The following is a 24,751-nucleotide window of genomic DNA, read 5'->3' as shown; positions in this document are numbered from 1 at the left end:
GACAGAAGTATCTAACGAGGACCCCCATCATTTTTATAAAGAATAATTTGAAATATTCCTTGCCCAAAGCACTTTTTATCCGAAAATTCCGGTAGGTGTCAACACATTTGAAGTACGGCCTCCTAATGAATTCTACAGCTGTCCGGTTAAATCGCAGACATTACCCATCCATCTTTTTTGGTAAAGTTTACTGGACATGTTGCTAGTAATAAAATATTCAAATAGGCTGTATGAAAGATATGTTACTTCTTAAACAAAAGCTTTTTATTAATCTTTATTGCATCTTTAAGACAAATATTTTTAATAATATCTGCAAAAAAATTAAGCAATGTTCCTCGCTACGCTTCGGAAATAGTTCTGCATCTGTTTCATCCTCTTGTCTTGTAGCTGTTCAATTCGATCCATCTGCCGTTGATCGCGACAAATTCCACAAAAATGCCTGGACGTTACATGCATTGGACTTCTGTAGTAGACGTTCGGGTTCGGGTTGTTGCTATTCTTTTTATGCGCCCAGATATGAAGAGCAGCTTCGACGGAGAGGATGAGTATGGCGGCGACTCTGGACACAATGAAAAGCGACGGTATCAGCAGTAGCAGATGGCTCGTTTTATTGTAACCAAGGATGGTTTCCTGTGAACGAGATAGAAAACCAGAAAAAAACATTTAAAATCTGCTCTCGAAAAAGAGTTCGTACGCCGTTCTGATTTGGCTATGAATCGAACAGGTGTATGTTTAAAGCCATTTTCGTAAACCGGCGTGAGTCGGGACTACACTCATTCAAACTTCGGTGAAACCTACATATCTCGTTTTCGCACTATTCTCATGTAGCACCAGATAGAAATAAAAATACTATAAATTTTAAATAGTGAACTGGCTGACTAAGCTAGTTCATATCGTAAAATAAGCTTATGCAAATTGCTATTATGTGCCGAACAAATACCTTCTTCAAATTCATAACTTTTTCCCGACTGGCCAACGGATAGCTACTGTCGAGTTTATAAATGCAGCCCTCCTTCCGATTGGTTGTCACTGCATTATTTCGCAGATACTGTTTCGGAATGGAAAATTTGGCCCGTTCCCGGCGCAGCTCGAACGTCGGATAAGAACTGTTTTCGCCCGTTTCCGCATCGTAGTACAGGGAACCTTCTTTGTACTGACCATAGTCCACTTCTCCAGTTTCCTTGTCCAACATCACGGCGAAATCTGAAAATACGTAAATTGTTATTATTGCTTAGCAGATGCATTCTTTCAATCGCTTTCGAGTGCGGCCATGCATTTTTAATTAATGCAGACGGACGGTTCTATTCGGTATGGGTAAACAAGGTAGACAGTAAAGTTCAAAGGTCATTGATTTTAACCTTACACCATATATACACCTATCAAGCTTCCGTACGTTGCGCTCAACGGTAGTAGGTTGGTAAGTTGTCGCCAGTTCTTCCTCGAGTGCACCGAATGAATACGAAGGGGTGCACATGCACTAAACAAGCGACCGGAAGGAAGATATTCTAATGCTATTTAAACCATAGAGTATGACAATAGATCGTTGAGTAAAAAATCGCAAACCTGCAGTAATTAATGAATACAGCATGTATACAACAGAATGGCTGGCGTTCAAAGAGAGCTAGCCTGCATCTTCCCCGAAGCATTATGGCATGTTTTATTTGTTAAAAGTAATCAACGTTTAGTGTGATTTGAAAAATTTGATAATTGGGTCTTTAAGCCATACGCTGTTTTCGATTTTTTCCGATGCAGCCCGAACTTTTTTTACTTGTTTGTGCGCATTTTTTTTTAACAAAGTTGAATTGTCACGACCACACCTTTCATTGAACTACCTTGATCCCCATCCTTTTGCTGGGATAACTGTCAAAAATGGTAACCCATGTGGCTAAATTTACTGTCAAGGAAGATCGATAGTGTCAAACGAGGACGTGTTTACATTTTTGTAGAAAATCTATTAAAAATCATTCTGAAGTTTTAAAGGTTGAACTTATATATTATTATATTTAGAAAGATGGGCTCTATCAGTTTATGAAATAAAAGGAGAATTTTGTTCTCTATTTAAGTGCTGAGAGGGGATGGGTTAGTAAGGGTTTCAGCATAAAAAACACCTTTTTGCGATTTCTTAGAAATTTGGGTGAAGCGATTTGATCAAAACATTTCTTTAATTTTTCAATTAATGGTTTGTTTTTACTCATAAAATGGAGGAACTGCTATTTTCACGAAACATTCTGCCATTTTACGAGTAAATACCCCTTAATTGAAAAACGTTGGAAAACCGTGTTTCACTATTGCAATCTACGCAACTGATAGCTACACGTGTTTGACATCTGCACCCCAACTGCATTGTGTTGATCACTGCGCCACCTGCAAACGTTTGCCAAAAGTGTTTCAGAGTCTGATTTATTCAGAATTTCAGTAGGGGGTATTTACGCACGTTTCGAACTGAGTCTAAACGTCTGTTATCTGCGGTTCATGAATTGTGTAAATTGTGAGAATTCATCATAGAAAATTGGCCTTACACCTTACTTACTCTTGTACAAAGGAGAAGTAAGTGCGATGTATTCCCTTTCATGTGTAGGAAGTAAGAGATGCTGAAATTATTGAGCTTATTCATAGTTGTAGTTATTAGTTTTGATGGTGTCATTAATAATACACTTTTCAAATTTTACGTAAATTAGAAGATAGTAGTAATCAGTGTTAAGTGATTTTCTTTCGGTTTGTGGCTAATTTTCTGTAATAGATTAAATTCTGGGCAGTTTTTTTTAGTTGATGAAACCATTGAAATATATTTTAATCATATTGACCACCGAGTATCTTTCCTGGCCGGGGCTCCAATTTCCCGGGCCAGCCTTGAAAATAGTTTCATTCAAATAGAATACATCATAATATGGTGTTTTATGATGCCATAGAACTGGTAATAGTGGCAAGACGCCAGATCGAAAAATAGTAGTTAAACCGTTTCTGCGCATCTACAAATCGCCTGCTAAATCAGAAACTTTAGTGCAAATTTCAGCATTCTATTCGTTCGAAAATTCTAACAATATTTTTTTTACTCATTTCGATTAAGCGTCTTCTACACCTTGCAAACGTGTAGTTTGGAATACCTTGCATTTTCTAGCTCCGTCAAGGATTGTCATATTCGGTTAGCATATAAATACTTTGAACTCTTGAATATCCGTTTCTGTAACGAGAGTAAATTGAAACTTGTAAATAAATAATAAAAGTTTAATTCAACATCAATAATCCGTCGATGTACTATAGCCTTTCTGTGACAAAAAATAAGTTCTTTTAGCATTTTTAGTTTCTATTATCTTACTTTTGGAATTGTTTTCATAAGGAACTTCTCAAAATTTCATCACTTTAGAATTAAAGATCTATGCAATAATTTTAAAGCCCCTCCCGAAACGAAATCCTAGCTATGGGCCTGAGGCCACTCTTAGCAGTCGGATGGCTAATTTGAATTTCTATATCATTACTTTTTTGCAACAGATCCTAAAAAATATAACATCCATGGATAAATTTTCCCATAAAATGTTTGTATACCATCCAACGAAATATCGGTGTTATAAATTTTAGGATTTGTTGAAGAACAGTGGAAATCTAGCAAATGAAGTTATCTTTCGACTACGTTTGAGTCTTGGGACTTGGGGAGTAAAAGCGCATGCGCATATGTGCTTTTGTCTTAATTTTTCCATTTAACACTTTGTTAATAACCTCGTTTTGCATTACTAGCCCGATCAGACTTTAGTTTACAAATATATCGAACATAGATGACAATAACTCAATATAGCCGAGTAATGGACATTGTTTCAACTTTTGAAAAAGATATATTCATTTTGATCTAATCACACTTATTTCGCACCAAAATTGACATACTTTTGAACGACATAAATTCAAACACTGCAAAACAAATAAATGTTTCGGAAAATTTTACGGATTTAGTATATTGTGGTGTATCAACTATAAGAATAGAAACATCAATGAGAAACGTCTTTGCAATATATCAATGACTTACCAAAAATATTCGATGTAAAAAGTGTGATCACGTCTCGCACGCTTCGTTGCGTGCAATATACTCGAAAGTTACGTTACCGGCAACTGATCGTCATACATACACCAGTGTGTCAGATTATTCTTTTTCCTGTATCTTAATAATTGGAAGTACAAACATTGAAAGCCGCTAGAAAACAGGTTCTGCATTAAATTTGAGCAATCATCATTTGTTGTGACGTGGTAACGTCTGTTTCGAATGAAAAATGTGGAATATGATCTTTGGAAAAGGTTAAATTGTATCCATGGTATAATCATTTATTAAAATTTCTAAGATAGAAATTGTGAAACCATATTAAATTCGTAACAATGACTTCATGACTTAGCACAAAGGATGTAGCTTTGATCGACTTCTCCCGCACTTCGTTTATGTGGTTTTCGTTTGAGGCGAAACTGAGTCAGTTTCTAACCCCAACTGCTGTCAAAATGTATGAACTGACAGCGGTTGGGGTTAGAACCTGACTCAGTTTCAGGTTCAAGCAAAAACACCATTAGAAAGAAAAAAATCGACAGCAAAAGCAAAAGCTGAAGATACTGTATTTGGACTCATCGACAAAGATAATATTTTGCCATTATTTCGATGGAGTGTTTTCATGTCATGTAGCAAAATCAATCTTTTTGGTCTTCTCATTGATCGCTTTCTTCCTCGGAAAATTGGCGTTATAAGTTTTCTACTCGAAACAATGCATTTTCCATTTCGCAATGTTTCATTGAACTACTTTTCAATTAATGGCATGACATTCGTTAGTGCACTTAATGCATGAAGCTCTGAATATCTAGAAAAATGTGCCTTAGCATACCAGTTGCTGCTTGTTCAGTGGACCGTTTGCGCGACTCACAGAGGAGTAACTAGAACAAATTCTTGGGCAATAACCAAAAAAAAAAATTTTTTTCGATTTTTTATATATTTATATTTTTTTAGATACCCAAAAGCATACTGCTTATTGTGGCAAAATAAAGAGTTTGCCAAAAATTGTTAAAGATTTTTTGCATGGATGCAAAATGGTGATATTTTAAGGGGTTTTTAATCATTTTTTATTATATATATACAGCAAAATCGCTTTCTAATGATGATGATTGTATTAAATAAGACAATATTATAACAAACGTAATTGAACACAACTATTTGTGTAATCTCAGCTTAAAAATAACCGAAAATAGTAGTGTTTCTGTGAATTGGATCAGCTTTAGAAAAACCCTTTTTAAACTTTTTATTCCAAATTTGAATGATAAAAAAGTTACATTATACGGCAAGATCCGGCAAAGTTGCTGAAACAAGATTACAAAACAAGATTCCGGCTATCCGAAAAACATTCAATCTCTTCCGATCTTTTCCGATCCACAAATTCCAAGCGATTTGAAAATATTGATATTTCCACTAATTTGAGGTACACCAAAATGCTGTAGGGCCAAATACTATGTTTGGCAAAATGTATATCAATGAAGATGTGCACAGGTATCCCTTTTTTCTCCTTTTTCCACTGGCCAATTGTTCATGCATCGGGAAAAACAAATGTATTCACAAAGATGACCTCGAAAATACTAGTATTCGGGAGGATCTAGAAAAATGACCTCTGCACTGGTAGGTGGATAGATGCCAAATTGTCCCAACAACTAGTTATTTACTATTTTTAGTTCATATTAAGGCATAATAACAGCAATAGCCGCAATAAATAGTTTTGGCCAGGATTCGACCCCAGTTACTCCTCTGTGCGACTTCTGGAAGGTTAACTACGTAGTTCTACACGGTAAAAAAATTTCACGTCTAATTCAAGTGATATAGCACTTGAATCAGTTTATCATGTATCACTAACAATTGAAGTGATTTAGCATTGATTTTCTAAGGATTTATAACTCGTATCAGAATGACCTGGTCCATGAAAGCTATTTAATAGAAATGATCTTTAAATTGAAATGAATATCCGTTGAATTCGCACCACTGTACTAATCTATTGAATTTGAGTGGTTCCATCTTTAATTACAAGTGTCAAAACACTTAAGTCTTTAATCGACTACAAACGTATGCTCGAAAATAGGACCAAAAATGGAAAACTTGCATTTCCAAAGTAATGTAGAACGTGAGTATTGTATATTTTACTTGTGGTTAATTTATTATTCAATTATTTGTTCTCAGGTAATCCATAATGGGATATGCCGTAAGGAATACGTATATAGTTAAATGCAAGATCTATTAGAAGCAATGTGCAACACATTCCAAATGGAAGTGATTTGCTGTTGATTTCGTAGTGCTTTGAAATGATCCATTCCAACAGATTGACACATCGCATTGAAATGTTGGGCAAGTAGTGCGAAATCAACTGCAAATCACTTTCCATCAACGTGAGGATTTTTTACCGTGTAGTATCCTGACTACATCCAATCCGTCTGAAGAAATTTTTTTGAACATTTTATTTAGATGTATTTTGCAACCAAATACGTAAAAGGATACACACAAAATTGTTTTATTCTATTCAGTAGTTATAATCAATATTATTCCACACAGTATGATAGAAAAATTCATGTCATAAGTTAGCTATACGATTTTTGAATCATATAAGTACGTTGAACAAATTGAAGAACAATTCTTGAGCTTTTTTTTCTGCAATGAGTTACTCTCTTTGTTTACTTTCTCTTCTGTTTATAATTCGGTCACTTTAACATTTATCCCTCAGCTCTTTGCATAATATGCTAGTTAAAACCACCGTCTTTCGATCTGTACTGTAAAATAAGTGAAAAGTGTTATAGTGACGCCGTAAAAATCGAAAGAGAAAGTAAACAAAGAGAGTAACTCATTGCAGATAAAAACGCTCAAGAATTGTGTTTGTTTAGCATTATTCTGTATTTAGGAAGGTTGTGTCATTATTTTGTTGTAAGTAGCATTCTTTTACCGATCATCATTGTGGGTGGTTGAATGGTGTTACACAAATAGCTCACATGAGTTTTACGACTTACAAATCTAAATTTCTTTGCGTGCATATTCCAAAACCATGAATAAATATAATTTCATGCACATGATATCAGTATTTAGTTTATAGTTTAGAAGAGTAAGACGAACGTTATCTGACAATTTAGTCAGCTTATAATCGGAATTTCATCGATTCATTCTTTCCCTTGGTGACATGCACCAATTTCGGTTTTAGTTCGAAGAATAAGAAAACTACACCTTTCCAAAGAGTCAGGAAATTGAGATACAGTAGGTTGAATAAATTTCATGTTCAAGTTTACTAGCCCCTTATAGTGGAAGAGTCCCATACTCTCCGGTACCTCGAAAGGTTTGATCTCATGAGCAACTTTGCCGAAAGCACTGACTCGCTAAAAAAAATAGGAAGTTAAGATACATTAAATCGAACAACTGACATGGTCACTAGCACCGCCTAAAGATAGCCGTTATACCGCCTCGTAGGTTTTGATTCGCTTAGCAACTTCGTCGAAGATAGACTTTTTAAAAAATCTAGTTCTTGGGATAAGGTAAACTGAAAAAATAACATGCGCACTGGCGCCACCTAGCGGTATAAAGCATTTTTTGAGATTCCCTGCAGCATCCATCCAAACTATTTCTAATTATGCTGTAGATGTTTAGTATTTCTAGACTGAACTTGCACACAAATTTTACTTATCGTGAAAATATTTCAATATTCCTAACTTAATTAATTAATCTAAATCACCTTGTTCTATAAAGAGGACGACACTATCCAAATCTTTCAAAAAATCTACACTTTGCTGTAAAAGTTTAACTACACTACTGCTTGAACGACCGGAATTACCAAAATAAAAAAAAATGAAACTATAGTTAAAAATCGGGCTTTTTATCATTAACATGGTGGTTTTAATGCTTTACTTTGACAGTTTCTGAATTTTTGGTGGTTCGTGCATGCCTGCTAACTAATAACCATTTATTGATGGTGTCTCAGAAGAAAATTCGCGATAACAGGATGATCTCTGTCAAAATGTTCCGCGTAGAGGAAGATTGGAGATCGTCTTATTTATTTATTTATTTAGGAATTTAAGGTACACAGCACAATATGACTATTAGTACCTAATCTACTAATTTAAGACTACAGTTCCTACCTAACGTTAGTATCTATCAAATAATGAATATAAGTATATTACAATTATATGACTAATAAGTATCTATAAACTAAATTTGTACATATAAATTGGTATCCTTTAAGAATTGTATCAAATTTTGGTTTTTCTGAGCATTGTTACCTAAATTAGATTGGTCAATATCGAATTGTTTTCTTTGGTTAGAATACTTGCTACACTCATTTAGAATGTGTGATACAGTAAGAGTTGTATTGCATTCATCACATTGAGGAGGAAGGGACCGATTGAATATGTAACCGTGTGTAAGACTCGAATGCCCAATTCTTAAACGCGTAAGTACAACTGATTCCTTTCTAGATTGCCTATGTGATGTGGCCCATTCAGCCGTATCTGGTTTGATGGTTCGTAGCTTGTTTCCTGTCGTATCCTGCCAGTTATTTTTCCATGATCGAAACACTGCTAACTTTGCTAATGATGTACAGTCAAAAGTATTCAGTCCAAGTCTAGGTATTTCTTCATTAACTGCATTTTTCGCCAATTCATCCGCCATCTCATTCCCTGGAATTTGCATATGGCCAGGAATCCAGAGAAACTGAACTATTTTATTATTGCTCTCAACTTTCCTTAAAGTATCCTGGATATTTTGAACAAGAGGGTTATCGCTGTACAAATTGGCTATTGACTTTAAAGAACTGAGGGAATCAGAAGCTATTAAAAATTTGTATATTAAAACATCATGTTCCATAATATATTTCACTGCATGGTGAATCGCTTTCAGTTCTGCTGTAAATGCAGATGACCCATTTTCTAGCTTTCCCTGGTACTGGTATTCTGAGCTATAAACGGCACAGCCGGACATATTATCAGTTTTTGATCCATCAGTATAAAGAAAGTAATAATCGTGGTATTTAAGGCATAGCCTACGAAATTCGTTCTTGAAATGGCTAACGGGAGTATTAGCTTTAGTCCATTTTGTCATAGAAAAATCTATTGAAAACGCATTTCCTTTCCAAGGAGGCATTTCATGAAAACCCCTAGTCATGACATTTCCATAGTTGAGTTGGTATTTTGCAAATGTTTCGAAAACTCGTATGTAGAATGGTCGTGCTAGTCGTGGTCTGTTCATGAAGCGCTGGGCAAGTTCGGGGTGGTTAAGCATTCCGTAGAGAGGGTGAGTTGGCAGTGTCTGTATTCTAATTCCGTATGTCATGATCAGTTGATCTCTCCTAAGCGATAAAGGAATCATTCCTGAGTCTGAAAGTAGGCTGATTACTGGGCTGGTCCTAAACGCACCTGTGGCTAAGCGGATGCCAAGATGATGGACGGAGTCAAGCTGTTTCAAAAGATTTTTGCGTGCAGAAGAATATACTGTTGCCCCGTATTCCAATCTGGATAGTATCAATGATTTGTGTAGTGTTAGTAAAGTACGACGGTCTGAACCCCAACTAGTGTTTGATAGAGTTCGTATGATTTTCATGCTTCCATTAGTTCTTGCTTTTAATTGTTTTATATGAGTATTCCACGTAAGGCGTCTATCGAAAATTAATCCCAAAAACTTACATGTCTCCACAACATGTATTTTTTGACCATTTAGAAATAATTCAGGATCAGTTGAACAGGAAGTTAGGCGACAAAAATGTATTACTTTAGTTTTAAGTGGGGATAATCGAAAACCCGTCAAATTACTCCAGTGAGAGAGGTTGTCTAATAATGTTTGTAAACTTTTTTGGATTTCTCTTAAAGATTTGCCTCTAAGAAAAGCTACTAAATCGTCTGCAAAAATCAATTTGCGTATAGCTGGTGGAAAATACTGTCTTATTGAGTTAACGGCAATAAGGAAAAGCGTCACGCTCAAAACTGCACCTTGAGGTATACCATTCTCTTGACGATATATTGATGAGAAGGTATTGCCGATGCTCACCCGAGATATACGGTCGCTGAGAAAATTTTCAATGAATCGAAGCATATTTCCACGCACTCCATAGTCAGATAAAGTCTTAATGATATGATGTTTCCAGGTCATGTCATATGCTTTTTCAATGTCGAAAAAAATGCAGACCAGATGTTCTTTATTAGCGAATGCTTCTTGTACGGCTGATTCCAAGGTGGTAAGATTGTCCATGGTGTTTCGAAATCGTCGAAAACCTGACTGATCTGGATCGAACAATTCATTTGATTCAAGATACCAAACAAGTCGACGGTTTACCATTTTCTCCATTACTTTGCAAAGACAGCATGTAAGGGAGATTGGGCGATAGTTGAGCGGGTTTAAGGGGCTTTTGTTGGGTTTCTGAATTGCAACAATTATTGATTCTTTCCATTTTTCCGGGAACAATCGTTTCTCCCAAAGCTCATTATACAGTCTTAACAGATAATACATACCATCCAAAGGTAGATTTTTGATCATGTCATAATGAATATCGTCTGGTCCTGTAGATCCACCATTGCAACTGGCAATAGCGAATTGAAGTTCACTCATTGTGAACATCACGTTTAGTTCGTCTGCGCCTCCTATCTCGTACAAAACAGAGATTTCACTTTCCTCTCTCGTTTTATGCTCTAAAAATTCCGGGGAGTAGTTTTCCGAGCTACAAACAAATGAAAAGGCTTTCCCAAAAGCTTCTGCGATACCCTCGTTTGATTGTATCAATTCGTTGTCAACCTTTAACGCTGTTATTGTTTGGGGTTTTATTTTTCCGCTTATCCTATGTATTTTATTCCACACTTCCCGATTGGGTGTGGAAAAAGTGATAGTAGGAACAAATTTTGTCCACGAGTCTTTTTGTACTTTGCGAATAGTTCTGCGTGCTTTTGCTTTGGCGATTTTAAATGCAGTTTCATTTTCGGGAGTCATGTGTTTGTTGTAGTTACGCAGAGCACGTTTTCTCTCGCTAATACAGTTAGCAACATCTTGAGACCACCATGGCGGTTTGATCTTTTTTACAATCGGTGATGATTTTGGGATAGTATTCGCTGCAGCATTCGTAAGGCAAGCAGAAAACTGCTCTACTCTCTCTAAGGTATCATAGTTGGAGTTTTCCCTTTCGTCGATTTGTAGTGAAACCGAGTGTCGAAAGTTGGGCCAATCTGCCGAATTGGTAATCCATCGGGGACGTCTGGTTGTATTGAGAGATCGTTGCAGTGCAGTAATAACTATCGGAAAATGGTCGCTCGAACAGAGATCCTCATGGACATGCCAAGAAAAATGGTTAGAAAGACTTGGGGAACCAAAAGTTAGGTCAATCGCAGAATAGGAATTGTTGGCAACCGAGTAGTGGGTTGGCGTTCCATCATTGAAAATATTGAGATTTTGTTCTTCGATTACTTTTTCTATGAGTTTACCTCTACTACTGTCACTTAGGCAACCCCACAGAGTGTTATGTGCATTGCAATCAGTTGTTACTATATACGGAGTAGGTAGCTGATCCAATAGATCTTTAATCTCTGTATCGGTTACAGTCTTACTTGGTGGTAAATAAAGGCTACACACGGTCATTTCAATCGGAACACATACTTCCACAGCAACAGCTTGTAGTTCTGTATTCAATTCAATTTCTCTGGAATAATAGGAATCAAGTACGGCGATTGCAACACCCCCTGAGGCTCTTAGGTGAAACTGATCGAGTTTATAATATAATTTGTAATCTTTTAGTGTAGGTTGTCTCGAATGATCAAAGTGAGTTTCTTGGATAGCTATGACGTAAGGTTTGTAATTACATATCAAAAGTTTTAATTCATTAAAGTTATTATAAAAACCATTCGCATTCCATTGAATTATTGTATTAAGCATTTTTTTTTTTTTTTTTTTTAAAGAATGTTTTACCAAGAAGCTTTGATACTGACACGTTTATCAGGTTTCTAGATCAGTTTCCTTGAGAAATATCGATGTCTTTAAAGCTTGGGATAATACCGTAAAACTATGCTCATTTGGCGATTGTGTTAGAAGTTGATCTTGCTTTGGGTTTTCTCTGTTGTTTTGTTCACTCAAATCATTATTTTTATGTATAGGTGTTAGTGAGTTACCTTGAACCTTTCCATCGATATTGGTAGACTGTGAGGTTGTAAACAATGGAGATCGTGATCTCGATCGGGCTCTGTCCGTCGATACTCTCTCGACGGCGAAGCAATGGTTGGGATGATCATCATGGTTAATGCTAGATATCGTTGGTGTTTGTGTAGACTGTGGTGGTCGTATTTCAATTCCAGGCTCTCTCGGCAAGCTTGGGCTGGCAGCGATTTCGTGTAGGGATTGTTGGTCAGATTTGGGTTGGTCATTCTGCGTAATGGGATCTCGGTTACAGCTGCTCATCGTGCTTCTTATTTCTCGGTTAGTTTCAATAGAATTTTCCTGAACCTTTCCCGTCGCCGTGACAGTAGCAAAGCTTCGGGTAAGCTGTGGCGTATTTGGATTCGGAGCTTGTGATCGTCGTTTTCGTTTAGCTTCACGCAAGGAAATTTTGTCGGTGACTCGAATTTTCTGGATTTCGTATTCATCTTCGTATACTGGACAGGTTTTCGAAAACGCATCGTGGCTACCTCTACAATTCACACAGATGGTTTGTACGCATCGAGTATTATCATGGTATAGATTTGCGCATCCCGCACACACGCGATTTCCTCTACACTGGTCTTTAGTATGTCCGAATTTGAGGCAATTCATACACCTCAAAGGAGACGGTATATACTGGCGAACACGGCATGGATGGAATCCTACATTTATCGATGTTGGTAGATATTCCAGATTAAATGTTAAGACTACGGTAGAGGTGGGCTCCAGTTCCTTATTCTGGTTACGGCGATTGATCCGCCTGATCTCCGTCACGTGTTCAGCCTTCAGTCCCTCAAGAATTTCATTATCCGATAGAAACTTCAAATCGTAACAACTGACAACACCCTTTGTAGTGTTCAGAGAAGAGTGTTCTTCAATTCGAATCCCGATCTGTCCTCCAAGGTTTGTTTGTTTCATTAGTTTTTCGGCTTGCTGAGTGTCCACTGATTTCAGAAGTAGCTTCCCATCTTTCATCCGACTGATTGTGACACGTGGTGTAATACTATCAATAGCCTTTTTGATAAAAAATGGCGATACCTTTTCCATTGTGTGTTCACCATCTGTTCTAGACAGCACTAAATAGCGTGGTCCATTGTTTCCTTCCAATCTGCTTTCCTTAGAAAAGAATTTTTCTTGCAGCGTGTCTCGAGTAGCTCCACGTTTTTTCCGTTTAATCTGCGTTTTCAACTTCCAGTCGTCTCCGGTGTCAAAATCGGTCAGTTCATCAAATCGAGAACCAAAGGCCCAAGGCGGTTTTCCGCCGCCGGAATCCCCTTCCATGCCTCTCTCCCACTTCGAACTCCAACACAATAGAAACTGTTAACAAATAGAAGGTTTGTTTGAAAATCGACTTTAACTGCGGAGCTTCAAAAATTAGATGTTCTCTGCTTGAAAGCTAAAGCCAAACTGAGATCGTCTTACTACCACCATTTTGTATTCTTTCTAGATTTTTTTCATGAGATCAAACAAATATCACATATGTACGCTAGAAACAACAACGTGTCGTGTTTGAAATGCCACATGTTCGGGTGAGATGCCGCACCGTGATCCCATATTGAAAAATGGCGAACAAAAGTATTTTTTAGTTCTCGTAGATGTTTTTGTGATTAGGTGTCGTCAGCTTATAGCGTTTTCGTTTTTACCTGGTGCTACATCGGTGTAGTGCAAAAAAGAGACAGACACCCAAGTTTGAATGAGTGTAGCACGACACCGACATTAGTTTTATAAAGATTGATTACGCGTATAAATCGGCTAGCACCTTCACTTTTTTTAAGGGGTTATTCCCATTCGTAGAAACACTTTTTTTATTCAACAATATAAAAATATTTCTTTTCGAAATTCTGTGTAATGGCTACGTTGGAATAACTTTAGTAAGGGAACTATTTCAGTCTATCTTCTGACCTCGCACAAAGCAGAAGCGAAAAATTGCTACGCTATAGCAGGCTATAGGCACCAGCGAAGCCTTTTGTTCCATATCAGTGCATAAACAATAATGTATAGTTGCCCCGGCTGCGGAGTGAAATGAGTTTGTCAAATGAAACAAAAGTGCCCGTGCTACGAGATATCACGATTTCGATTAACTTTAATAAAACTCTTGTTAGACTCACAGTTCAGGAAGTGAAAAAATTAGTTAAAGTTAAAATGGAGTTTAATCTCGCTGAAGTTACGTACATTCAGCTACATAACATAAAAAAAAACTGTGTTTTGATCACGTTCAGAAGCTTAGCACAGGCCGAAAACTTCATTGCAAAGAACAACATGCAACACGAGGTCGAATTCAATAACACCAGAATCAAGATCCTCGTGCATATGGAAAACGACATGGTGGACGTGCGTATCCATGATTTGGCTCTGCGCACTAGTGATGATTACATCAAACGAATCATGTCGCAATATGGAGAAGTAGAATCTATTACGAATGACACCTGGAGAAATTTTTTCACCGGGATTCCCAACGGCGTTCGTATAGTGAGGATGCGAGTGACTAAACCAATACCTTCTTACTAGAGATGGTCGGGTTTCATTTTTTTTCGAACCCGAACCCGACCCGAACCCGAGAGCTTAAAAATTGAAAAACCCGAACCCGACCTTAGCCCGAAATTGTAAAATTTGAAGAACCCGAACCCGATCCGAGCCCGAAAATTTGAAAATTGAAAAACCCGGACCCGACCCGTACCTGAGAATGAAAACTTTGTAAAACCCGGACCCGACCCGCCCCTGAGGGCATGTTCAGGAGCGTTTTATTTTGTATAGGAGTTTCAAAGTAGAACTGGAACTGGAACATTCACATCCCCAGCAGAGCGTTTTGTTTTATTATTTAGAACAGTTTTGTTTCAAAATTTAAAACTGTTGTACGACTCCGTTCTATTTGTTGCTGATTTTAAAACACGTTTAGAACTGTGTTTTAAATACATGCAAAGTTTTCAGCACATACACTTAGACCCGATAGACTGGGGAAAAATAAATTTGAATGCAGTAACACTGAAGGAATGGCGAGACATGAATTTTAAACTGAATAGAACATCCGCTACAACTGCTGCTGGGGACAGCAAGTTCTAGTTTTAAATTTTTTAGTTTTATATAATAGAACTGTCAAAATTATGAATCTAGAACTGAAACACTCCTGAACATGCTCTGAGAATTTTAAAATTTGAAAACCCGAACCCGACTCGAACCCGAAAATTTAAAAATTGAGAAATCCGATCCGAACCCAACTTGTTAATACAGAACAGGGTTACCAAAAATACAGAATAATCTGTATTTATACAGATTTTTCAGCCATTTTCAGACCAAGAATCTATATGTGCAGATATACAGATTTTTGCGTGTATGTACAGATATACACATTTTTGAGAAATGATGTTACAAAAACTATTTTTACTGTATCGATTTTGTTGGTTATTTTCGGCAAATTTGAGACTAAGGGGCCATGCATAAATGACATAGCATTTTGGGGGTAGGGAGGGTATACCAAATTTGTGACGAAGTGTGACGAGGGGGAGGGTAGGGTTAGAAGTTGTGCGACGTAGCATTATGTTTAAAACCCATTGTTTAGAGAAAACAATTTAATGATCCTCCATTCCCAAGAGAAATGAATTTAAATTCAAACAAGTTACTTTTGATGCGGTTTTTCATGAGGTAAATTTTACGATTCGCGGAATTACAAGTTCGCAAAAATACAAAATTTAGTAATTTAGATGGACGTATGCTTCTTAGAACTATTGGCAGCTGCAGGATTGTGAACTGAGAGAACTTCTCTTCATGCTCCCCTTGACTAAAAAAAACTATAAAATCGAAAACAAAACTATCAACTCTATATTTGTGATGAAATGGGCTTATTTTGCACGCAATTTGCTGTTATAATGAAAATGTTGATAAAAGTCGTCAAACATTTTGAAAGGACATGTAGGGTGATGAGCCTATTTGCGCCATGTTTCTATTATCACCCTACCCATTTGAAGCCGTTGGTTAGAGCAGTGTCTGCCATCTTTGTTCAACGCATTGAGTCAAATGGTAGCGCAACAATAGGGGCACTCGTTTCGAGCTTTCATTGTGCTCAAACACGAGAATTTTACTGTTTTCAGCGCATTTGTGTTATTATATTGGTTCTTAACAACGAAGCAAAGCGGTTGATGTCAATTTTTACGCATTCCATTGATTGTAAGGCAAGAAATTGCCGAATTAGTGAGGTACCTTGCTTAGTATGGTGAAAATAGGCTCATCACCCTATATAAAATAATTGAAAAACATGTAATTTTTTTTCATCACCCGGGCGCTTTGCATGGGACAAGGGGGAGGGGGTAGGTAAATGCTACGTTATTTACGAGGGGGAGGTTAGAATTTTGTGACCAAATGCTACGAGGGGGGAGGGAGGGGTAAAAAATCACCGAAAAAAAGCTACGTCATTTGTGTACGGCCCCTAAGAGAAACGAAAGCAATGAAATTGAAAGACGGATAGGTATTCTAGAGCGAATCAGTTATAAACTTAGAACGGAAAACTAGGACTAGGCAGGCTCATATGGACATGATCGAAAGGAAGTGTGAAGAATTATTTGCCTTCTGCTAAGTAGGAGTTGGGCGTTTCACCCAAGTCTATCGCATGGTCTATGGTAGAACATAACTCATCATCATGTTTTACCACCGGCGTCGGCCGAAAATAACCAACAAAATCGATACAGTAGAACCTTGCGGCAATTAAAACATAGTAACAACAAAAACTATTTTTAGAAATATTTTTTCCGGTTTCAGTAATACCACAGACTAACAGACATAACACTATGAGGGAATTCCCTTAAAAAATATCGATCCTGCAATTTTCCCAGAACACTAGCTCCACCTTTTATTCACGGTCCCAAACATTTATTTGCTGGTGGGTTACCCCTCAGGCTTGGGAACAATTTTTCACTAGTGGTCTATCCCCCATATGCTTGTTCATATGTAAGTAGCGCTATAATTTCAAAAGCGGCCACAGTCCCAACTACAAGTATATTTAAAATGACCGTTAAAGTGGGCGAAGGATTCTTTTGAGTGTTATGTCTGTTAGTCTGTGATAATATTTCGTGTCTCTCTCAGCTTAGCCCTCTATATTAGACTGTGCACGCTGACGAAGTCGACTTAAAAATGACTTTTACTGTGAGTCGTGTTTACAAACATTGCTTCATAGTTTAATGACAGTGTTGATAAACACGGCTCACAGTAAGTCATTATTTATGTCGACTTCGTTTGCGTGCACAGCCTAATTAAAATATATCTTCACATTTGAGAGTGGTCGATCATTCTGAAAGGTAAAGATTTGTAGTACTTCTAGTCTACTTCCAGAAACGTTAATTGTAATGCTCTGTGACTTTGTTAAGTCTAAATTCTTTGTCCAAAAATTCGACAGCTACATTGGTCGACTTAATGTATATAACATTATATATCAACAAAAGTTACTAAATTAAGAAGAAAATTATTTTTCCATTGTGCACATCGGTAAAGTTCAAGTTTCTAGATGTAAAATATCAGAACGATTTGTTGTGTTTTTTTTACGAAAATGTGAACAGGTCCTTGCTTGACTGATTTAAACAACACGAATTAATATTTTCGATAGATAATCCAGCAAAAGGTTAAACGGAATTTTTTTTTAAATGGAATCCACTAGGTTTTCTGTTTAGGTCTGATGGAACAAAAACAGTCTCTAGAAAATAAATTTTGCTTAAACTATCTGCTTCTAAAAAAATAAATGGCGATGCAGCTTTTTTAAATTTGAGCCGCCATAATACCAACAAAGTACCACCAAGTGTGTTAGTCCAATATATGGGAATCGTCAAATCGTCCCCGATCCCGATAATTTTTAATTTGTAAAACCCGAACCCAACCCGGGCCCGAAAATTCAAAATTTCAAAAACCCGGACCCGACTTGAACCCGAAAATTTCAAATTTGAAAACCCGGAACCCGACTCGAACCCGAGAAGCTTAAATTTATAGAACCCGAATGGTCGGATTCGGATTCAAAAACCCGAACCCGACCATCTCTAATTACGAGGTGAAAAAAATACACTTTAGGTACGTATCCTTCGCCATCGAGTGCGGCATATCACCCGCAATTTTGATGCGGCGTCTATCCCAATTGCAAGGGAGATGCCGCACGACGACATTTCCCTCTGAAATTATAGATGACTGTGTTCATGATCAGAAGCTCCTAGCTATTCCACTGATACATGTTATACCAAGAAAAATCGCACAATTTAAAACACCAAACGAAGTTTTAATGTGGTACTGAAAATGTTCGGTGCTCCGCGATGCAACTGAGCGCACATATTAATCCACAAAAATGTTTAGTTTGTTAGAACCTAGTACTGATACACTACCATGCACTGCTAGGCCCCATGCAAAACTGACTCAGACATCACTTCGTTAAAAGCTTAATAATTTTTTCTATTGTAGTCGGATCGCTTGCAGTCTTCAACAAAGTTGTAGATAATAAAATTATCTTCTTAAGTTTCACTTTTGGTGATAATCTGATGTATACAGTGCCACCTAGCGGCGAAAATGTGAGCAAGTGGGTTTTCTCCACGTAAATTGTCGAAAAATCCCATACAAACTTCAAGCACGTTGGTCCGGTAGCTAGACTTGTTCGATTTGGCTCAAATTTGGAGCAGACACTCCTGGTGGGACTAGGAATCGACTCAGGGGTGGGCCGATGGGGGTCATTTTTTTTCTGTCACTCTAGTGTGCATGTTCTAAATATACAAAGGAAAACAAATGTAAAATTACGAAATTATTATAATTTTGATATAATATCAAACTTTGGCAATCAATAAAAGAATCATAAAAGTTGCATTCATAATCCATTCTTCGATCCTGCTGTATAAGGATGGTCCAGCGAATTTTATTCCGAAGGCAGACTCATCTTCTCCCAGATCAAGCGAAACGAGTGGAAAATTCCACCTGAGCCACGCGCCAACCAAAATGAGACAGACACGATTGACCACCTCAAACGCCTCAAATCACTCTGAAGATCTATCGAAATTATCAAACTGCAGCTAGGTACCTATGTATATGTACGTTTTAAGCAGTCTTATCGCATGTATTTCGGGTCTTTCGTTGGTTTTATGGCGGTATGACTCAAAGCTGTTGAAATTATACACCGGAAATACCCAGTCTTCAATGCGACCGTCTCTTGGTCCAGCAAATGTACCTGTACTTGATGAGATTTGCGCCTGTGTTCCACAATCCAACACTTTTCAACTCCTCAGGAACATGTACAGTGATGGGGACTCATTAGGGGTACATTTACCATTAAATGACGTCACGAGCAACCACGCTCATTTGAAGTTCAATCGGCGCAGTTTTTTTTCCAAGTAGGGTGATGTGCCTATTATGGCAGTAGAGCCTATTGTGACCCTATTTCGTACCCCTTGGTTTCGAACCAAGCATATGAGATAATGACAATATCGATTTGGCTAAAACAGGTGTGCAAAAAAAGCTCAAGTTATATTCTTTATTTTTTGTGCACATACGTATTTAGAACTATCCACTAAATCCAGCTTTTAATTAAAACAAAATCACCTTATTGAAATATCTGCTGATCCGCCTCACTCGCGTAGTGAACCGAAACAGGACGCAACGGCGCTTAGCAAAATAAACACTTTCGAGCCAGCATTTACCGCCTCATATCTCGTTATTCCGGCACAAATATATTAAATATTGCACTGATACATACCTTTATTTTAGCTGGAGAACCTTTTTACGATTATTTCGCTTTAAAAGCACTCGTCAAACACCAGAATAGGCCTAGTGTTATAATAGGATAAAACTAAATACGGGGGTTCCTATTATTGGCATGTTTTGCTGATACACTACCACAATCAAAACCAACTTTTTGCATCCATCATACAGAAAAGAATCACCAGTGCGGCCAAACCAAAACATGAACTTGAAAACATAATGTTATGCAATTTCAGGTATAAGTAATCAATTATTTCAAGTTATTCAACTAATTGTTGATCGCAGATATTTTATTTTCATCTGCACATACAATTTGGATCGGGAGGAAGTAATGTGTGATGTGAACTTTATATTCCAGTTGTTAACTTTCGCATGGTTATTTCCTGCATGCGCAGTTCTGGGCGCTCTTCTACTAACAGCTGATGAGTTTCTTTCGTGTGCGTAATGTTTACGTTTGTTTTGATCGGCTGAAAAAAGCAGAATAATTCGTTTTACAAATCACGCGTTGGCGTCCATGATCTGGATACCTAGTTAGAACGACGCAAATGAAATATGAGGCATTGCGTTTCAACTAGATTGTTTTTCGATGAGGTGGAAATCGGCACACCCATGAGGCGATAATTGGAACGTTCAGGTGGGAATAGATGCACAGAATAGAACATTTATTTTCATTTATGCTGAAAATTGAGACAATTCTGCCAAATAAGCATTATACAGATGTTTAAGAAACAGTACACTGATACTTTATTCTGAAAAAGGTTATAGGTAATATGGCTTCTTATTAAGTTATTCAAAAAATAGTGCGACCCTCTCCATAATGGTGCCAAAATAGGCTCATCACCCTATTGTTTTTTTTGCTTAAAAATTATTTATCCCCAGCATTTGACAGTGTCTCTGAGGTAAACACTTCCATCCGTAAATTCGTTGATTGCCCTCGCGCGGTTAGGAGTTTATGTGTTTGTACGGGAATCTTTGCACAGTTACCGATATGTTTTTGTCGTTTTTTGTGGACACTGAACACTTCAATCTCTTACGATGTGAGTTAAGCAGTTAGCAGTTTCACGATTTTCTCACTATTCATTCAGCTATCCAGAAAAATAGTTTTCGATTCGTGAAAAAAGTATCATTCCAACCGTTAATGTATGGTAATTAGTTCGACATTTATGTCTATGAGACTGTGTCCGGGTGCGTCCTATAGTGGGGCTCGCACCAACAATACTATCTAAACAGCGATAAAACGACGGATAGGGAAAAAAGTAAACCTCGCGGACGAACGTACCGATTGCCACTGATTCGCGAAGCTCGCCGATGGTTGGCAAATATTTTTTTTAAATTGACTGTATGTACCTCTAGTGAGTGTGTTACTGTTCTTATTCGATGGCGCAGAGTTTGTTCGGTGACTTTTTAATTTTTTTTAATTTTAATTGTTGTCAGCATTATTTGAATACCTTATGTATAACGATTCACAAACACGTTATTCTATTAACAAAATGAGAGATCTACGTCATGAGCACTAAACTGTTTGTGCTGATATTGAAAGTATTTATAAAAGTTCAATAATAACACTATGCTATATTTCTTCTTAGTGGAGAACAATTTTGGTAAAAATTATTTCTTCTCAATTAAGGAGAAAATTGTTTATTACCGTCTTTGCGCGTGAAGAGCACAAAACCTACATCTAAATTAGTAATGAAATTTACGTTTCGACTTCGTTTCATCAGAGTCCTACACTGACTTAGTGACAGGACTAATGAAGAAAAATAGTTTCTACCTGAATTGGTATCCACTAATAAGAAATATGCATGGTGCATCTAGCATTTTAAACTGAAACAAATAGATAAAAGCCGTTTTCAGGTACATTTGCTGCTGTAACCTTCACCATTGCTCATTATGAGCAACGATGAACTTTTGATGCCACATGACAAATCGCTTGCCATACCACCACCTTTTGTCGAAGTGACATAAAATTCACATTGTTTCAGCTGTTATACCTACCTGAATCGTTTTCTCGATAAATCTTCTGTTTGCTGTTGTTTGGGTGTTCTTTGTTTTCTGTAGATCTTTATGTTGATCCTCTCCTATCGCTCATTTTTAGCAATAGCAATAGCGGTCAGAAAGCGTTTTGTTTGATATCAGGAGGCCTACGGCTGCATTTTCATTTTTGTGTTCTACGGGACCGTTTCTTTGTCGGGATGCAGAATTAAACTCAGAACCGGATCAGTAACTCGGCCCATGCCTATAAAAATGGTACATTGTTTATTCGTTTGTCCGAAATACACGAAGAATATGAATTCATCACTTTTCATCAAGTTGTAGTTGAGGAATTCCACGAAGATCCGTCCGAAAATCTTTAAAATCGTGGCCGACCATCTTAGATTCCAATGAAACTTTACACGTTTCACCGTCATACAAGACTAAATATTTTCCACAGGTAATAAGATTATTTTGACTCAAGAGCAATTTTTCAAAAGGGCGTAAACGTTTCTACGTGCATGAATTTCAATTTTTTTTTGTTCGATTACTGTATTTTATACAGCAAAACTATCTGAGAACGAGTTACAGGGAATGAATATTTCTGTCTGAAAAAAAAACACTGAAAAAAATGTTGTTTCTCATTTTTTAAATTTTTTATATTTTGTTACCAAAAACCTAAAGAGAAAAGAAACATTTTGAATGTGATTGCATGATGGAGAAAAAATCGGTAAAAAAGTTTTTCTAACAATAACTTCGTACATGTTTTTAAATTTCATACTAATTGACATACAAAATTGTAATTTTATTACAGAATATAATTCTAAGCACCATTTAAAATCGAAATGCATTTAACAAAAATCTTCCAAAATGCGATAGTTTTCGAGATATTTGAAATTTTGCTACTTCAAAAACAATTAATTCGTGTAATTATGCTCTTTTTAAAAGTTATTCGCGTTACCCCATCAAAAAATGTCAAAAATTTAATGTTTATCGTTTTAAAGACGTAAAAGCAACCTTTTAGTGCATTTGGATCATGGAGAAGCTTTCAATAAAAAAGTTTTCCTAACAATAACTTTTCACATTTTTTTATAATTCTTACTATTTGCAGTCAAAAATACAATTTTCTTTTTGAATATGATTCTAAACGCCAAAATTAGTAGCAAAATTTCAAATATCTCGAAAACTATCGCATTTTGGAAGATTTTTGTTAAATGCATTTTGATTTTAAATGGTGCTTAGAATTATATTATGTAATAAAATTACAATTTTTTATGGCAATTAGTAAGAAATTTAAAAACATATACGAAGTTATTGTTGGAAAAACTTTTTTACCGATTTTTTCTCCATCATGCAATCACAATCAAAATGTTTCTTTTCTCTTTAGGTTTTTGGTAACAAAATATAAAAAATTTAAAAAATGGGTTTTTTCGCAATTTAAATTTTTATCATAATTTTTTGTTTTTTTTGAAAAATGACACAACATTTTTTTCAGTGTATATTTTTTTCGGACAGAAGTATTCATTCCCTGTAACTGGTTCTCAGATAGTTTTGCTGTATAAAATACAGTAATCGAACAAACAAAATTTGAAATTCATACACGTAGAAACGTTTACGCCCTTTTGAAGAATTACTCTTGTATCAAAATATTCCAATTGCCAGAGAATATCATGGAGATTCATACAGCGAACACACCTGCAAAGTTTCGTTCGAATCGACGATGGTCATATTTTGCGGTCGGCCGGTTTCCCATGGAATCCCTCAGTTGTAGAAGCAACATCAAACAGATATCAACTATAATTATTTTTAATTTAAGCCTCGTCAGATACCAACATTCTTACGCCAATGATGATCAAGAGCACGCCAGACAACCATGGTTGACACTCTTCGATGCCAGTTTGGTCATACTACACTGTACCGCGGGTGGCGTCGTGCAAACTGTCGACCTGTTCGACAAAAGCTAACAAAAGCTTGAAACCACAAATGGATAGGTTATTTGTTTTATAAGTTAACATGCTTGCAAGCAGATGCTGAAAAATTCATGTTATTAATTATACAAAACAGCTTTTGCGGTTAAGGTTTTGGATTAAAAATAAAAGAATTTGGTTAGAACACGACGGGTAAGGTTGATTGGAACTGTCATCATTAAGGTTTCTGTTTTCCTACAGTCACTTTTCGCTCTTACCGGCAAATTATGATTTTTTCTGAACATTATTCCACATTCAATAACTATAAATGTAAATATATTGGACGATCAAAGGGCCGCACATCAATTTTTTTGGCTTGCTAAGCCAAACCAAATGATTTGATTTCACTAGTTCTCATCCGATTAAAATGAGTTTCTTTTTTGCGGGACATCACGTTTGACTAGTGGTTTGCTCAGGAACACAAATTATGTCTCCGTTTTTTTGGAGCTAGCACTAACCCGGCGCTAGCTTAGTCAAGTGAAAACTTAATTTTGTTCACAGGAAGTTGTACAAAAAATTACGGTATTCGTAATAAATCAACATTTGTTGCACGTCCAGTTGAAAGTGCTACGATCAAACAAAGTGTGTAAATTACACTATCACTGCACCGTATTGCATCATCCAGCGCTACAAACTAGAGACCACATCAATTCATCCATATGGTGTCACAAATATGTAGGATATCTCACCCGCTATTTTAAGGCTTTGTTTTGTTTGATTAAGTGGTATACTGCCACAATTCGTTTCGATTCACAAAATCGCTTGCTGCATTGAAATCTACAAACAGAACTCGACACAATTTTACAGAATTTACATCAAGTTCTCCCTTTCTCATGAAACAATCCTCGATGCCTCCGTAGGGTAAGAAGAGAAGAAGTTAATATTCATGCACCCATCGAAGCACTATTCCTAGGGAGTCGATTTGAGTGGGCTGGCCGTTTGTGCAGATAGAATGCTA

General features: G+C 36.8%; 1 protein-coding gene across 3 annotated transcripts; it reads right to left on the bottom strand.

Moving 5' to 3' along the window:
* Positions 1-246: 246 nt before the first annotated feature.
* LOC131689807 (uncharacterized) lies at positions 247-19,485 on the bottom strand. 3 transcript variants are annotated; one of them, XM_058975118.1, is made up of 3 exons: positions 19,326-19,485; positions 941-1,203; positions 247-630 (listed from the first exon to the last, which is right to left on the bottom strand). In XM_058975118.1, the coding sequence occupies exons 2-3, from the start codon at positions 1,190-1,192 to the stop codon at positions 322-324; spliced, it is 561 nt and encodes a 186-aa protein (XP_058831101.1). In that variant the 5' UTR covers positions 1,193-1,203; positions 19,326-19,485; the 3' UTR covers positions 247-321. The 3 variants fall into 3 exon arrangements, with proteins under 3 accessions (XP_058831101.1, XP_058831102.1, XP_058831100.1); XM_058975119.1 differs by lacking the exon at positions 19,326-19,485 and adding an exon at positions 4,016-4,922; XM_058975117.1 differs by lacking the exon at positions 19,326-19,485 and adding an exon at positions 3,105-3,184.
* Positions 19,486-24,751: the final 5,266 nt, after the last annotated feature.

The sequence above is a fragment of the Topomyia yanbarensis genome, chromosome 3, assembly GCF_030247195.1.
Source record: "Topomyia yanbarensis strain Yona2022 chromosome 3, ASM3024719v1, whole genome shotgun sequence".
In the NCBI taxonomy this organism is placed as follows: domain Eukaryota; kingdom Metazoa; phylum Arthropoda; class Insecta; order Diptera; family Culicidae; genus Topomyia; species Topomyia yanbarensis.
Note: the sequence above shows the minus strand (reverse complement) of the source record. Positions and strands in the feature narration are given on the sequence as shown.